This window comes from Mastigoproctus giganteus, chromosome 4, assembly GCF_048544385.1.
Source record: "Mastigoproctus giganteus isolate SK-2022 chromosome 4, ASM4854438v1, whole genome shotgun sequence".
NCBI lineage: Eukaryota > Metazoa > Arthropoda > Arachnida > Uropygi > Thelyphonidae > Mastigoproctus > Mastigoproctus giganteus.
This window is the reverse complement of record NC_143578.1, coordinates 237,201,320-237,216,817: the sequence shown is the minus strand read 5'-3', so window position 1 is coordinate 237,216,817 and position 15,498 is coordinate 237,201,320. Positions and strand designations below refer to the sequence as shown.

General features: G+C 35.1%; 1 protein-coding gene across 1 annotated transcript in view; it reads left to right on the top strand.

Moving 5' to 3' along the window:
* The window catches only part of LOC150087520 (uncharacterized), a 217,197-nt gene that overhangs the window by 123,447 nt on the left and 78,252 nt on the right, over positions 1 to 15,498 (top strand). The window contains exons 21-24 of the mRNA XM_090372513.1: positions 5,548 to 5,714; positions 6,770 to 6,933; positions 12,571 to 12,703; positions 13,624 to 13,758. Of these exons, the coding sequence (XP_090228639.1) occupies positions 5,548 to 5,714; positions 6,770 to 6,933; positions 12,571 to 12,703; positions 13,624 to 13,758 (599 nt within the window). The remainder of the gene's footprint in view (positions 1 to 5,547; positions 5,715 to 6,769; positions 6,934 to 12,570; positions 12,704 to 13,623; positions 13,759 to 15,498) is intronic.

Here is a 15,498-nt window from a genome sequence, read left to right as displayed (position 1 = left end):
AATTATTAACCGGAAGAAGGTGCAGAAGAAAATAAGTGATTACTGTATGCATTTTTCTTAAGATAAAGTCATAATATGAATAGCACAATTGTATGTATATTATTTACAAAAATATTGTGCAAAATCTGTATATAATTTAATTTAATTTTACATTAAACGTTTAACGATTTTTCTTTATCTCTTGTGTATGTAATTGTATATTATTTACAAAAATATTGTTCAAAATCTGTATATATTTTAATTTAATTTTACATTAAACGTTTAACGATTTTTCTTTCTTTCTTTTTTTTTTTTTCTCCCTCAGACTTCTTGTTAGCGGACACTTCTCTCTAACGGACACATTTTCGTTCCCCATGGCTGTCCGTTAAAGGGAAGTTTCACTGTATTCACAATTTCTTCAAGTACTTGAAAGATTTAATCATAATAACAATTTCAAAGAGATTAAAGGCTTTGATGGACTTAACCAAACTAACAGTTGTTTCAAAGAAAAGAAGCACTTGAATAGTTTAAGGATTTAATTTAGGAAGCAATTCACAACTTGAAGAGCTTGATAAAACTAATAATTTCAAACTAACAAAATAATAATGTGAAATTTTTTTATGAATTGCAACTGGTATTGAATGATGTCTGACACTGTACAGGATGGTTCTTTAGTTGTGCATTTTGCTGATGTGCCAATAAAACCCAAAACAACCAACCAATCAAGTTGTGCATATGTTACATGCATAATAGAGGGATGATCATTTAATTCACGGACTGGTGCAAGATCTTATCTTAATTGTCATCATCTGAATCTTCTGTGGATTTCTCCTTCTCGAAATACTCTCCCTTGAACTTTACACACTTTCACCACCATTGTACCCATGCATTAAATGCTTCTTGCAAGCCATTTTTTGAAAGACTGCAAAGTGCTTCCGTTGTGGCTTTGCAAGCATTGTTGTGAGATGCGAAACGCTTACCTTTCAGAGCTTTCTTCAGATGTGGAAACAGGAAGAAATCATATGGAGCTAAGTTCGGTGGATAAGGGGGATGTGGCAGAACCTCGCCACCTATGTCAGTGTTTGTTTGTTATTTGGTTTTTAGGAGCATTAGCAACTAAAGCCATATTGCTCCAGGGATATGCGGTGGTCATTCCCTGACATTTCTGCATCCTCTGTATTTGGTGGGCAGGGGCTCGAACCCCAGTCGAATCAAGAAGTGTGTGCTATGCACTGCTGCTCTTGTCCACCTGGCTACGGAGGCGCCCCTATGTCAGTGATCATTGGCTGTGCAATATTAGCCACATGTGGCTTGGCATTGTCTTGATGAAGAAACCACTTCACATCGGAAGAGTTCTTGATGTTTCACACGAATGGTGCCGTAAAGTAAGCATACTCTGAGAACTTCAGAGTATGCAGCCTTATTCATAGTTCTTCCATCAGGCACAAAATGTTTAACAAGACTGCCTTTTATGTAAAAAAACACAAGAACCTTTTGTTTGTCAGCCAAACAATAAGCTCAGAATTTCTTAGGTCTTGGTGAATCAGAATGCTTCCACTCGACTGTTGTTCTGTCTCCGAATCGTAGTGAAAAATCCAAGTTTCATCACAAGTCACTATTCCATTTAAGAGGTTTTGACCCTGTGTTTCAAAACGATCAAGTATTTCTTTGCACAAGTCTACTCTTTGCTGTTTTTGTTCTGGAGTCAAATTGTGTGGAATCCATAGGCACAGATTCGTGACATTTTCAGTTGATCTTTCACAATATTGTGAGTATTACAATATGAAATGGACATTCTAACAGCTAATTCACAAAGTGCAATTTGCCTGTCTTCATTCAAGATTTCCTGGGCTTTTTGCAGTTTGCTCAGGAGTTGTTGAGGAGGATGGCTGACCAGATCTTGGTTCATCTGCAACAGACTCACGGCCTTCACTGAATCACTTGTGCAATTCAAATATGGTCGTTATACCAGGACACTCATACCATATGCTTCATTCATCTCTTTAAATGTTTCTGATGCATTTAAACCCTGTGTGACACAATAACAAATCACATATTGCTGTTGAATCTGTATGTAAAACATGATACTGGCTTCAAAATGCTCATTAACATTAATAGAGGCCTACGATGCAAGAAAGCAAGCAGCATCAGCCAAAAAAAAAAACCACTTCCATTTCACCCCTCTGTTAGTTTTAAATACCCGTCCAGTTGAGCCTTAAATTTATTTAGGCTGTCAACTTCCACAACAAGGGATGGAAGTCTGTTCCACCAACCAACTACCCACTGGCTAAAAGCAAATTTCCGCATATCTATCCTACAACTGTCTTTCCTCAGTTTGAATTTATGACCTCTCAGATGATTATTCTGAGCAAGAGGAAGAATTCCAGGGTCAGCATTGAGCATGCTCAAACCATTCAAAGCTTTATATCAGATCACCTCGCAGGTGCCTAGTGTCCAAACGCTGTAATCTGCAAAACTTTAGCCTTTCTTTGTAAGCAACCCTTTGTTCCATTCACTAATCTGTTGCCCTTCTCTGTACTCGTTCCAACAGCTCTACATCCTTCTTAAAATGAGGCTTCCAGACCTGTATACAGTACTCAAAGTGAGGCCTTATACAAGGGGATAATGACCTCCTTATTCCTGCTAGAAAAATTTGTATATCATTGACCAGACACCATGAGCTACTCTTGCAGAACATCTGCACTGCTCAGTAAACTTCATATCTGCCTGCACAATTACCCCCAGGTCCTTTTCATTCTCTACCATTGTCAGTGTAGTTCCACAGAGTTGATACATTGCTCTGGGGTTACTGCTTCCCATACATAGTACTTTACATTTGTCAATGTTAAACTTCATTTGCCACCTCTCAGTCCATCTGCTCAACTATTCTAGATCATGTTGCAGCAGCGTACTGTCATTAGTGTCATTAATAACCCTGCCAACCTTCGTATCATCTGAAAACTTGGACATTAAGCCTGATATACCATTATCAATATCATTTATAAATACAGAAAACAACAATGAGGGACTCCACTAATAACATTAGTCCACGAAGAGCAGTGTCCATTGATTACCACTCTCTGTCTTCTCCCACTCAACCATCCCTTTATCCATAGCAGAAATTTGCCTTCAGCGCTGCACTGCTTCAATTTGTGCAGCAGTCTTCCATGTGCAGCAGTATCAAAAGCCTTTCTAAGATCCAAATATATGATATCAAAGTTATTTCCTGCATCCATTTGCTTTGTGACCACATCATAGTATCCAATCAAATTGGTCAGACAAGACTTCCCCTTAACAAAACCATGCTATGTCCGAGCTATAACTGAAGTCTTGTCTAGATGATCCTGCAGTGCTTCTTTAACCAGTTCCTCCATTAATTTCCCTGGAACAGAAGTTAAACTAACAGGTCTATAATTACTTGTGTCACCCTTTGATCCTCCTTTGTGAATTGGGATCACATTTGCACATCTCCAGTCCATTGGTACCTCCTCTGAGTCCAAAGAAGCTCTCATAATTATGGCTAAGGGTTTGCTTACTTCCTTTGCTGCCTTCTATAATATAACTGGATAAATCCTATCCACCCCGGGTGCCTTTCTTATGTTTATCTTCAACAATTTCTCCACTTTCCTCTCAGTTATTACAAAATTAAGGAGGTGATTATTCCCTTGTATAAGGCAATGGTAAGGCCACATCTTGAGTACTGTATACAGGTCTGGAGGCCTCATTTCAAGAAGGATGTAGAGCTGCTGGAACGGGTACAGAGAAGGGCAACAAGATTAGTAAATGGAACAAAGGGTTGCTCTTACGAAGAAAGGCTTAAGTTTTGCAAATTACAGAGTCTGGAGACTAGGCACCGGCGAGGTGATCTGATAGAGGTGTATAAGGCTTTGAATGGTTTGAGCATGCTCAATGCCAATGGGATTCTTCATCTTTCTCAGAATAATCACCTCAGAGGGCATAAATTCAAATTGAGGAAGGCCGGATGTCGGATAGATGTGCGGAAATTTGCCTTTGGCCAGCGGGTGGTTGGTTGGTGGAACCGACTTCCATCACTTGTTGTTGAAGTTGATAGCCTAAACAAATTTAAAGCTCAACTGGACAGGTATTTCGAACGAACGGAGGGGTGAAATGGGAGTGGGTGTTTTTTTTTTTTTTTTTTTTTTTTGGCTGATGCTGAATAAGCTTGCTTTCTTGCATCATATGCCTCTGCTAATGCTAATGCTAATGCTAAAATAATCTAGCTCACTGCCAGAGTTTAGTTCACTTCTGGCATTCCCCTCCCTGAATAACTCCTCATGTGTGAATATAGATGCAAGATACTCATTTAGTTTGTTAGCAACCTGAGCAGGATCATCAACAGTTGAATCATCGATATCCAGTGGACCAATCTGATTCATCCCCTTCCTTCTACAGTTTACATAGATAACAAACTCTTTGCTGTTTTTCTTTGCATCCTTTTCCAAAGATATCTTATAATCTGCCTTTGTCTGCCTAACCTCCTTTGTGACCTGGTTGCAGACCAGCTTATATCTATCATAGGCTTCCATGCCACCCATTAATTTATATGTATTCCTTGCATTTTTCTTCTCTGCCACGTCTCATTAGTTCATCTGACACCCATTTAGGCCTAAACCTTGAACAATATATCTTAGTTGGTATGTAAAGCCTAGTAGCTTCCAAGATTAATTCTTTGAATGCTTCCCCTGGTCGTCCTATCAGGACACTCATACCATATGCTTCATTCATCTCTTTAACCGTTTACGATGCATTTAAACTCTGTCTGACACAATAACAAATCACATATTGCTGTTGAATCTGTATGTCCGACAAGATATTTGCCTCAAAATGATCATCAGTGACACTTCGCTAAAAAATTCTCTTTATGCAACACTAGCTCAACAAGTACTGGCATGCACACACAGAGTCTGCTCAGTAGCGATCAGGAGAGCACCTCTAGTGGCAGTTATTGAATGTTCGCTTGGTAAACATAAAATCTTGCACCAGTCCACTAATTAAATGATCACCCCCCTCATGTTTATCTAATTTAACTTGTATTCATAATTTATTTTAAGTTGCAATTTTTTTAGTTCAAAAAATTACTGGCTACAAAAGACAATCTTCATTATGTACATTAAGTAAAATATTCAGTTGAATTAATTACTTTTTTGTACAATTCTATACAAAAAGTTTTTTTCAACTGAATTTAGTATAGTCATTATTTGTTAATTGTTTATTTGATTCACCAGGCAAAGTTAATGTACATTCAGTTAGCTGTTTAATTCAGCAAAAGATATTTATTCTGCATAAAAATATTATTTTGCTTTGTGGAGGTTCAACAATTTATTAAACATAATGTCATATTTGATGCCTTTATATGAATAGGTGCAGTGTTAATGTTCTAGCCTTTGCTAATGATCAGTATAAATTGTTATATGGCTGTGACAAATAATAATTTGTCACGGCCATATAACATATAATTTTATCAGATTTTTAATTTACTTATTTTTAAAATTCATAAATTTGCTAGCCACGAAATGCATAATGATTTTAACCTTATTTTTCCTCCAGGGATTGGCTATGCACAAATGGTATCGGTGTCTTATGTAATTATATTCTATAATTACCTGATGGCATTAACTATTTATTATATGGCTGCATCAATGCAGAAAACTCTGCCCTGGACTGTCTGTGAAGAGGAGATGGCAACTGATTTTATTAATAACACTTTCATATGTGTAAGTTATTGATTTTGTACAGCCATTCTGCTTAGAAATACATATTTCTCTACAATTTTATTATATGTTTAGACTATAAACACAGTAAAATAGAAACAAAAATGAAAACAAAAATAAAAGTAAAATATTATTATTAATAGAAGAAAATAAATTTTGTTTTGAATAATTAACAGGTTACAAATCACTTTTCTTTACTTTTACCATATGTTTATAAATATAAACCTAATAAAAAATAGAAAGAGAAAAAAAATATAAAAGCAAAAATTACTTCTTTTTCAGTAAAAAGTTTCTTTTATTTTCTTCAATTTAATTATTATTAAAATGTCTTTAAATATTTATATTCTTTTGAAAAAGGGTATAACCTGAATTGGGGAAGTGATTTTGCAAGCTTAAATTGTGGAAGTGCTGCTTGCCAGCTTGTTGCACTTCATGAAAAATCCATTCTGTAATTTATGTGCCAATATTGCATTATTCCACATATAAAAAAAAACATTTCAATTAAAATGTATTTTGTTTTTTGTGTTATTAACCTATTTTTAATTTTATAATTAAAGATTCCTGAATTCAAGTTCCTTTTATAATTAACGATCCATTAGCATTAGCAAAGGCACATGATGCAAGGAAGCAAGCTTATATAACATCAGCCAAAAAAAAACAAAAAAACAAATCTAATTTCACCCATCCACTCGTTTCAAATGTTTGTCTAGTGTGTCCACGACCAATCTCAGGTCCCCAAAGATGGTTTGTTTGTTTGTTATTTGGTTTTTAGGAGCATTAGCAATCAAGGCCATATTGCTCCGGGATATGCGGTGGTCATTCCCTGACTTTTCCGCATCCTCCGTATTTACTGGGCTCGAACCCCAGTCTAATCAAGAAGCATGTGCTATGCACTGCTGCTCCTTCCCACCTGACTACGGAGGCACCCCCAAAGTTGGTAATGGACCTTTAATTATAAAAGGCTTTTGAATTCAGAGGTCTTTCATTATAAAATTAAAAATAGTTTAATAAAAAACACAGAATACATTTTTTAATTAAAAATTTTTTTTTATATTCAGATGACACTTAACAAGTTGAGTGCACCAAATTTCACACAGATTGGTTATTCTATGGCAACAAAACCAGCCTTCATCTTCACTTTGGTGGGACAGTTGGATATTCTTGGTACATTTAGTACCCATGTATCCCAAAATGGCAGGATGCTAGATGAGAATATCCAGATGTGAACTAACATAAGCAAGGTTAAGGTGTGATGTCTACACTATAAAGTGGAAAGTTTCGGTGGCTGAGACTGTGTGACTCCAGGGCAATATTAGGTAATTCTCTTTGCCTGCTGCAATATTACCATTTTGCTTGGAGGCCTAAATTCACCAAAACCATTTCTTTGACTCCAACAGAAAGCTCTGGCTTTTCCTCTGTATCTTTATCATAGTGTATCGTATTGTTTGAGATTATAAGTGGCACAATAGTGAGCTATTCCTTAAATTTTGAGGGGATAGTGTTAAAATTTTTTTTCAGTCCCAGAACAATCCTATTGGTAATACTCTAGGAGCTGTCTGGTTCAGCTAATAATTAGTGAACAGTCTCTTTGCCTGTACTCTGCTAGCTTTGACTGGAGGGAGTCTAATTGGGGAGGACACTGCCAAGTCCAGTCTTGAAACCTCATAACTTTATACAACATTGTCTTCCCCCACATTTTCCAAAACTTGCAATTTGCAAAGTGGATTTATGTTAAATGAGAGGTACACTTTTGGAATGCTCTGATTTGTAACAGGGCAAATTAAGGATACATCATAGTAGCAGCGCTGTGCATGATGTACTATAACCATGCATGCAAGGAGTGATTAGTTATAGTACATCATGCACAAGTGAAATGCTTGAGTGACCAAGAATGTGCAGATTACATAGATTAATCAAAAATTTCAGAGTGAGCCATAATATAGTTATGCTGAAGGATAAAGGCTAGAAGTCATTTAACAACACTGTATGATACAATGTATTGGGCAACAGTTTTTCAGTGGTGCAAGAAATTTAAACAGGCATTGCAGTTCATCAAGAACTTGTATCCTGTTCAGAGCAGAATCTTCTTTGACCAGAAAACAATTCAAAAGGTGGGTGATGTGGTACAGGCTAATCAGCATATGTAACCCTGATGAGTATGATAGCAAGCAGACTCAGTATCGGCTACAGCGGCATGCACACAATAATTCATGACTATCTACATTATTACAAAATATGTGTGACCAAGGTAGTGAAATGCTTGAGTGATGAAGAGTGTGCAGCTTAAGTTGGCATGTATGTTGAACATATGGTGTGCCATTGAAGGAGGGCAAAGACTTCTTTCATCAGGTCAGTGTAGGCAATGTGTCATGGTAGCAGCACTGTGTTTCAAAACTAAATGCATGAGCATCAGTAGACGTTTGCAAGCTCCCTTCTGCCTAAAAAAGATTTGTTCTGTTCCCAGCACCCTGCCTTCATGTGGAGTTCCATATTTTTACACCTCTGTAAAAGATGCCAAAAGTGCATTTCTTTCACTTGGACACTGATGTTCAGGAGACCACAACACTGGTTTTTACCAGAAACCAAGAATTCTATTTTGAAGGTATCTTTCCCTATTACACAATGGACAGATATTTGGACATTAGAGTAAACACAGACTTCCAAAAGTCTGTGTTTACTTTTGATTCACCCATATATATATTAACTTTGAACAAGAATCTCCTTTTGCATTTCATCATGCAAGAAACACTGTTCTAATTAATTGAATAATAACTGAGACTACATGTAAAGAAAGTTGGAGGTGATTTTCTTCATTTAAGTGCCTTTAGATTCTAATGTTCATTAGATGGAGTGAACCAGATATGCATTTTATGCTGTTCACATCCTACATTTGTGCAAGTACTCTCCTAAATAACTTATGTACTTACTAATGCTGTTAGTTAAAATGAAAGAAATAAAGCTCAATTTTGATGTTATTATTTTAAATTCTATTATTAGAGTTGAATTATTTTTTAAATGGACAAGTGGTTATTTTTTTCATATGATTTTTATTTTAGTTTAATGAGATGAATCATGAATCTCTTTTATTTCAGAACGAGACCTTGTCAGATCTGTATTGGAGGTAAATATTCACTCAATCATTTTTAATATAAAGAGTATGATAAACTGTATTTTTAAACCTACTTGAATTTTATAGAATGCAATTTATTTGAAGACCCTATCCTTGGAGTAAGTCCCTCATATTATTACCTTGAAATAAGATCTTTTGACCTTTGTAGTATGATCTTCAAATTTGAAGCTTTGCTCTTAATGATATTTATTTACAGTATGATCTCTGGTATTTTGGCTGTTAATGTTACTGCTGGTAATTTTTATCCGATATTCTATACAACTTTAATTTGAAAATACTTAGTCTTTTCTGTAAAGTGTTACAATTGTTTTTTTTGTTCAGTAACTCAGTTACATTTGGCCAATACTAATACTAATAAATGCTACATTCATAAAAATAAAAAAAAAAGAAAGGGATAATCAGTGTGCTTTATTTATTGTTGTGGTGACTTTGTGTTTTTATATTCAAATTAGGCAAAATGTTATTTTCTATATTATTTTATATGATTAGTTTTTATTTTTCAATAATTGTATATAGTCAAATGTATATTATGTAAGGAGAATGACTTTCTAGTCTGTGTAAATCTTATTGCTGTGTCATTCATGGTTGATTGTCATTTAAGTATTTTTCATTAAATTAACTTTACTGTGGTCCTTAAGTTTGCAAGTTCTTTATTAAATCGGTTATAACTGATTTAATAGAGGAGAACATTTTATATCTTCAACAGTAATTTATTTAATTGTTAGGTCTTAGAACACTAATTCCTTTTAGTTGTCAAAATTAGAGAGAAAGTTGAGTAATATTTATTTTATGTGTGTATTTAGTTTCTATTTATTTTTCATGAAGTATGTCTCTAATTTTATAATTTTAGTTTATTTCTTTCCTTGCTTTTCTTTCTTAATTTATGATACAACATTGATTGCATACAAAAATTGATTCCCATTCTAGCCTGAAAAATTTTCTCTTTGCATAATCTGTAATCCTCTCCCTTCCATTTTTATCTGTTTTTGCTGTCCACAGCATGTCGTTCTGCTTGTGAATATAGAAAACATAGTTAAGAACACCTAATTTTCTGCTTTGGCACACCACTCTCCACTTGCACTCATTTTTACTCGTACATTTATATAAAGCATTATGAACATCATGTTCAGTTTACTTTCAAATGTAAATCGGATGATAAGAAAGCATCAGGGTGGAAATGGAGGAACTCCAAAGACATTCATTCATGTCGCCCTAACAGATGCCAAATAATAGCATAAATCCTTACCCAATTAATATAAAAATAATTATAAAGCTGTCTTTATTAAATTCACATGACTTTAGAGATCCCTTATCCATTACACAATCAGTCATTATGAATGAGTGATCTATGAATTTGGCTTCTGTCTACTGAAAAGTACATTTAAATCATGTGCCACAGACTTGATGATGCATAGTTACATCTTCTGTTATACGTCTGGTAAAAGTTGTTTTGTTATACATCTTTTACCAGATGTATAACAAAAGATAATTGGACACTACTTGTAGGAACTTTTTTCCAGAACAAGAGTTGAAAAGAGACCCAAGAAATATATATATACAGGGTGTCTCAGAAATATTAGTACAAACGTTTAGGGGAGGTAGGTAACATCTAAAGGAATGTGAATCGCATAGGAACCCATAACCAGAAATGTCATGGGAAAGTAGTAGCAGAGGCACAAGAAGCAGAAATGACACAAGACACTAATTAGTGGCAAACATTTATTTGACATAATATTAACAATGGAGTATGAGATGGATGCATTTCATGATGTTACAACAGATGCTCGAAGATTCCACCATGAGACACGATGCATGCGTGACACCGACACAGAATTGGTGGACACGATCGAACACACCTGGAGTTTCTTTGACAGTAGCAGCAGTGCAGACGAGTCTCGCCACGAGATCCATTTCCGTCTACACAGGCGATTCATACACGATAGATTTGAGGCCCCCCACAGAAAGAAATCAAGGCTCGATAAATCAGGTGGGCGTGGGGGCCAGGCAACTGGTCCACCCTGACCAATCCATCAATGCCCAAAATGCCTGTTCAAATGGTCACAAACATACCTTCCATAATGGGCAGGCACCCCGTCATGTTGAAACCAATTGTTGCATCTCACATTTGCTGGAACATCGTCAAGTAACCCTAGTAGAACTTGTTCAAGAAAGATCTGATATTTAGCGGAGTTCATGCGGGATGGTAACAGGTATGGGCCGACTAAGCAGTCACCGACCATACCTGCCCACACATTTATTGCAAAGTGATGTTGTGCCACATGGGGGGTGCACACTGTGTGGGCTCTCTGCTAATCCGTGCACTAGGTGCATGTCTGCCAGCTTACAGTTCGTATATCAATGCATGCTCTTCGTACAGCGACTACTGCTCGAATGAGTAAACGAGAAATTTTCCCTCCCGCAAACTGATGAACAGCGCCGTGTACCGACTTACGGTGACGTTTCCGGTTATGGGTTCCTATGCGATTCACATTCCCTTAGATGTTACCTACCTCCCCTAAACATTTGTACCAATATTTTTGAGACACCCTGTATCTATATATTTATACAAATTTTGGAGATAGACAGTATTAGTAACCAGTATCCTGTGTGGCTTCAAATCCAACTTCGTTAAGTGCTTTCATCTCACATTAACAAAAAACAAAAACCCTGAGGTCTGTTGATAGGCCAATAGACTTCAGGGTTCACCCGTGACTCATTTACTTTTGAATATCACATTTCCTTTCTCCACATGAAATTTTCTGAAGCTCTATGGAAGACAAAGCAGAATATAAACAAACTAATTTCTAATCCCAAGGTCATTTGTGTAATTTTTATTATATTTTTAAACAATTTGTGTAATTGTGCTTCTCTATTCTTTCAAAAGATCTTTTTTTATGAATATCAGTTGTCAGATGGTTCACTAGTAAGCTTGTCTTTCCTTCTCAGCATACAAATCTGTCATCTCTCATTCTCAATATATTTACTCATTGAAGAATTCCACTTCTTGATATGAAGGCCTTTTCTGATGAATATACCAAATTTATTTTATCATTGAATAGGAGCATTCCAAAAGCAGTTACTGATCAACCTTCATTCTCATTTATAATTATAAATTATATGAAAATATTCATTTCATTTTCATTTCCTTCCCAATCACTTTGATTTAGGCATAAATCATATTAGTCTTTTGTTCTTCAATACTGATGAATACTATCAATTAATCTGTGCACATGAAAATCATAGAAATGTACTGAATACTTCTCAGCTCTTCCTTATTGTCCACAATTTCACAATTTTGTTTTTCAATTTTATGTTTTTTTTAGGATTTTATTTGCATTTAATTTATTCTGTATTTTAACTTCACTGGTGTTATTTTATCTTCACTGGTGTTTATGAATTGTGAGTGATTAAAATCTTCTATTATTGGCAAATATATTTAATTTATATTATCAGATGTATTATTTTATATTTAAGCTTTCTTTAATAACATGTTGTAAGCTTCACAGCAGATTTCTACTTCCTCTTGCTGCTATTAGATTTGTGTTATGGTGTAGTCATTGAAATAAATAAAAGTAATATCTGTAATATAACTTTTAAGAAGGGTGGGTACCTTTCATGTCAATTATTAATTTAAGAAGATGTACTCTTTAATGATATCTTTTACCGTTTTGTAAAAAACCTTAATCCATGCAATGCTTATCTCTAAAATCTGTCTCTTTTTTATTATAGGAAGTCAGTTTTACACATTTCTGATAATCTATCTGAAGTGACAGAGTTGAAATGGAATTTAACATTGTGTCTAGTTCTGTCATGGATGATATTGTGCATAATTGTTATGCGTGGTGTGGAATCCTTAGGAAAGGTGAGTATATCTGCAGTTTTATTAAAGTATAATTAAAGATTTGATGTTTAGTGTAATGTGATATCTGTTTTGTTGATTACATTGTAAGTTGTATTGTTTAATTCTACACTTTTCTGATTCAAAAATGTGTAGGTAAAATATCATTAGTTATTTTTCTGTTAGTTTATTTAGTTTCTCTCCTTATTTAACTCCTTTTCCTCTGTTTTTAATTAGTTAAATCCCTAACTTTTTTCAAAACTGAAAAAAAAAAAAAAAAAAAAAATGGTTTCAAATAATTCAAATGACATTTAAGTAGTTATTATCAAATGGTATTTAAGTAAAAACCAAATAATTATTTATCTGCTTTTCAGAAAAATTTTACTAGTTCACATCTGCTGTTAGTTTTTTTCATAACTTACTGATGTTTTGGCATGACTAGATGTTAAAATTTACTGTATCTTTTTACTTATTGTATGTCATTTTATGTAAACTAAGAAAGCAAAAATTTTCCAAAGAAAAAACAAGTCTTATTATAAAAGCTTTCCAAAGGTTTCTTTGTGTTGTAAAGACATCACTTCAAAATTCAATCAAATTGAGAGTATCACAACAAACCGCACTTTTAAAATGAATGTTATAATGAATATTTATATATTTATTGCAGTGTAGTGCTGCCTGACTCCTTGATGAATTATTGCCTTCTTATCAGTCAACAGGTACTCATCCCAGCAGTATAATACCTGGAAATCTAGTGAATTTATTTTAAAGTATGAAAGATGCCAAAAAAGTATGAAGACCTTTTCTCAGATTTGAATGGGACTGAAGCCTAAACCTTTTTCATATGTCATTAAGTTCACTGACTATTGCTTTTTATATTTGATCTAATTATATACTATATTTAGATAGAGAATATTTTATGGAAAGATTTTTCTAATTTTTTATAGGTAACATATTTCACAGCCATTTTTCCTTATGCAATACTTATTGCACTCCTAGTTGTTGCTTGTCTCCAGGATGGTGCAGTTCTTGGTATTAAATATTTCTTTGAACTGAAATGGGAACAGCTCCTTTCTATTAAGGTAACTACCAAAGATTATTTATTTTATTACATTTTAGTTTACAGTTCAATTACAAGGGTTGTCCAAAAAATAATGAGCCCGATGCCCTCTCCCTCTTCTCTCCAGAAAATGACTACATTCAGAAGCTGTTACATGACATGTCTATGATGAAGTTATGGGATTTTCTTGTGTGCCAGTTTATGTTCTTTTCTGAGGAAGCATCCACTGAAAATTTGCATGAGGAAAAAAAAAAAAAGTACCAAAACTAATATCACAATATAAGCAGTTTTTAAGGAATATTCATTTCATAATCACAAGCCTTCAAGTGGCACAAATGGTTTTCTTAAGGAAATGAAAGTTTAAATGTTTACATCTACTGTCCCACATAGAAGCAAATGAATCAGATGTTTAAGCAGCAGGACTACAAATAACTGTTAATCAGATTGCAAATAAGCTGAACATCACAACTGAGGTAGCTCATCAAATTTTACTTTCTGTAGCCAAAATGTATTTGGCTACAGAAAGGTTATAACAAAATAGGTTTCATGATTGCACACTGAGGATCACAAGGCAAATCAAATGATAGTGTTGAGGATGGAAGAGCATGTTGAGACCTTCTGTGTTTGAAATTTTGGAGTTGCTACTGTGATTCAAAATTCAAAGAACACGGTGAGGAAATGGCGGATGAAAACATATGGATAGCCCATTCCCATAGAATGCAAAGGTTCAAGCAAATTCTGTAAAAATAATGGCTTTATTTTATTAGCATTAGCAAAGGCACATGATGCAAGAAAGCAAGCTTTTATAGCATCAGCTAAAAAAAACCCTTTATTTCACCCATCCACTCCCTCCAAATGTTTGTCAAGTTCTGCCTTGAATCTATTTAAGCTATCAGCTTCTACAATGACAGATGGAAGTTTGTTCTAGCAATCAACCACCCGCTGGCTAAAGGCAAACTTCCGCACATCTATCCTACAACTGTCTTTCCTCAATTTGAATTTATGCCCTCTCAGGTGATTATTCTGAGCAGGAGGAAAAATCCCATCAGCATTGAGCATTCTCAAAACATTCAAGGCGTTATAGACCTCAATCAGATCACCTCGCAGGTGCCTAGTCTCCAGACACTGTAATTTGCAAAACTTAAGCCTTTCTTTGTAAGAGCGATCCTTTGTTCCATTCAGTAATCTTGTTGCCCTTCTCTGTACTCGTTCCAACAGCTCTACATCCTTCTTAAAGTGAGGCCTTCAGACCTGTATACAGTACTCAAGGTGTGGCCTGACCATTGCCTTATACAAGGGGATAATCACCTCATTATCCATGCTAGAAAAATTCCTGTATATCAATGACCAGACACCATGAGCTACTCTTGCAGACCGTCCACTGCTCAGAAAACTTCGTATCTGCCTGCACAATTATCCCCAGGTCCTTTTCATTCCCTAGTCTTGGCGCATTATAGCCGTTGTTGCTAATGCGCCAAAAAAATCCAAACAAACCAAACCAAACCTTTTCATTCTCTACCACTCTCAGTGTTGTACCACAGAGTTGATACATTACTCTGGGATTCATCATCATCATCATCAGCCATTTTCAATCCACTGCAGGATGAAGGCCTCTCCAGCAACTTTCCAGTTCCTTCTGTTTTGAGCACTGGCCATCCATTTACTACTCAAAAACTCATGAATTTCATCTATCCATCTCCGCCTTTGTCTTCCAGATTTTCTTCTAGCTCCTCTTGGGTACCATTCTGTTATTTTCTTAGTC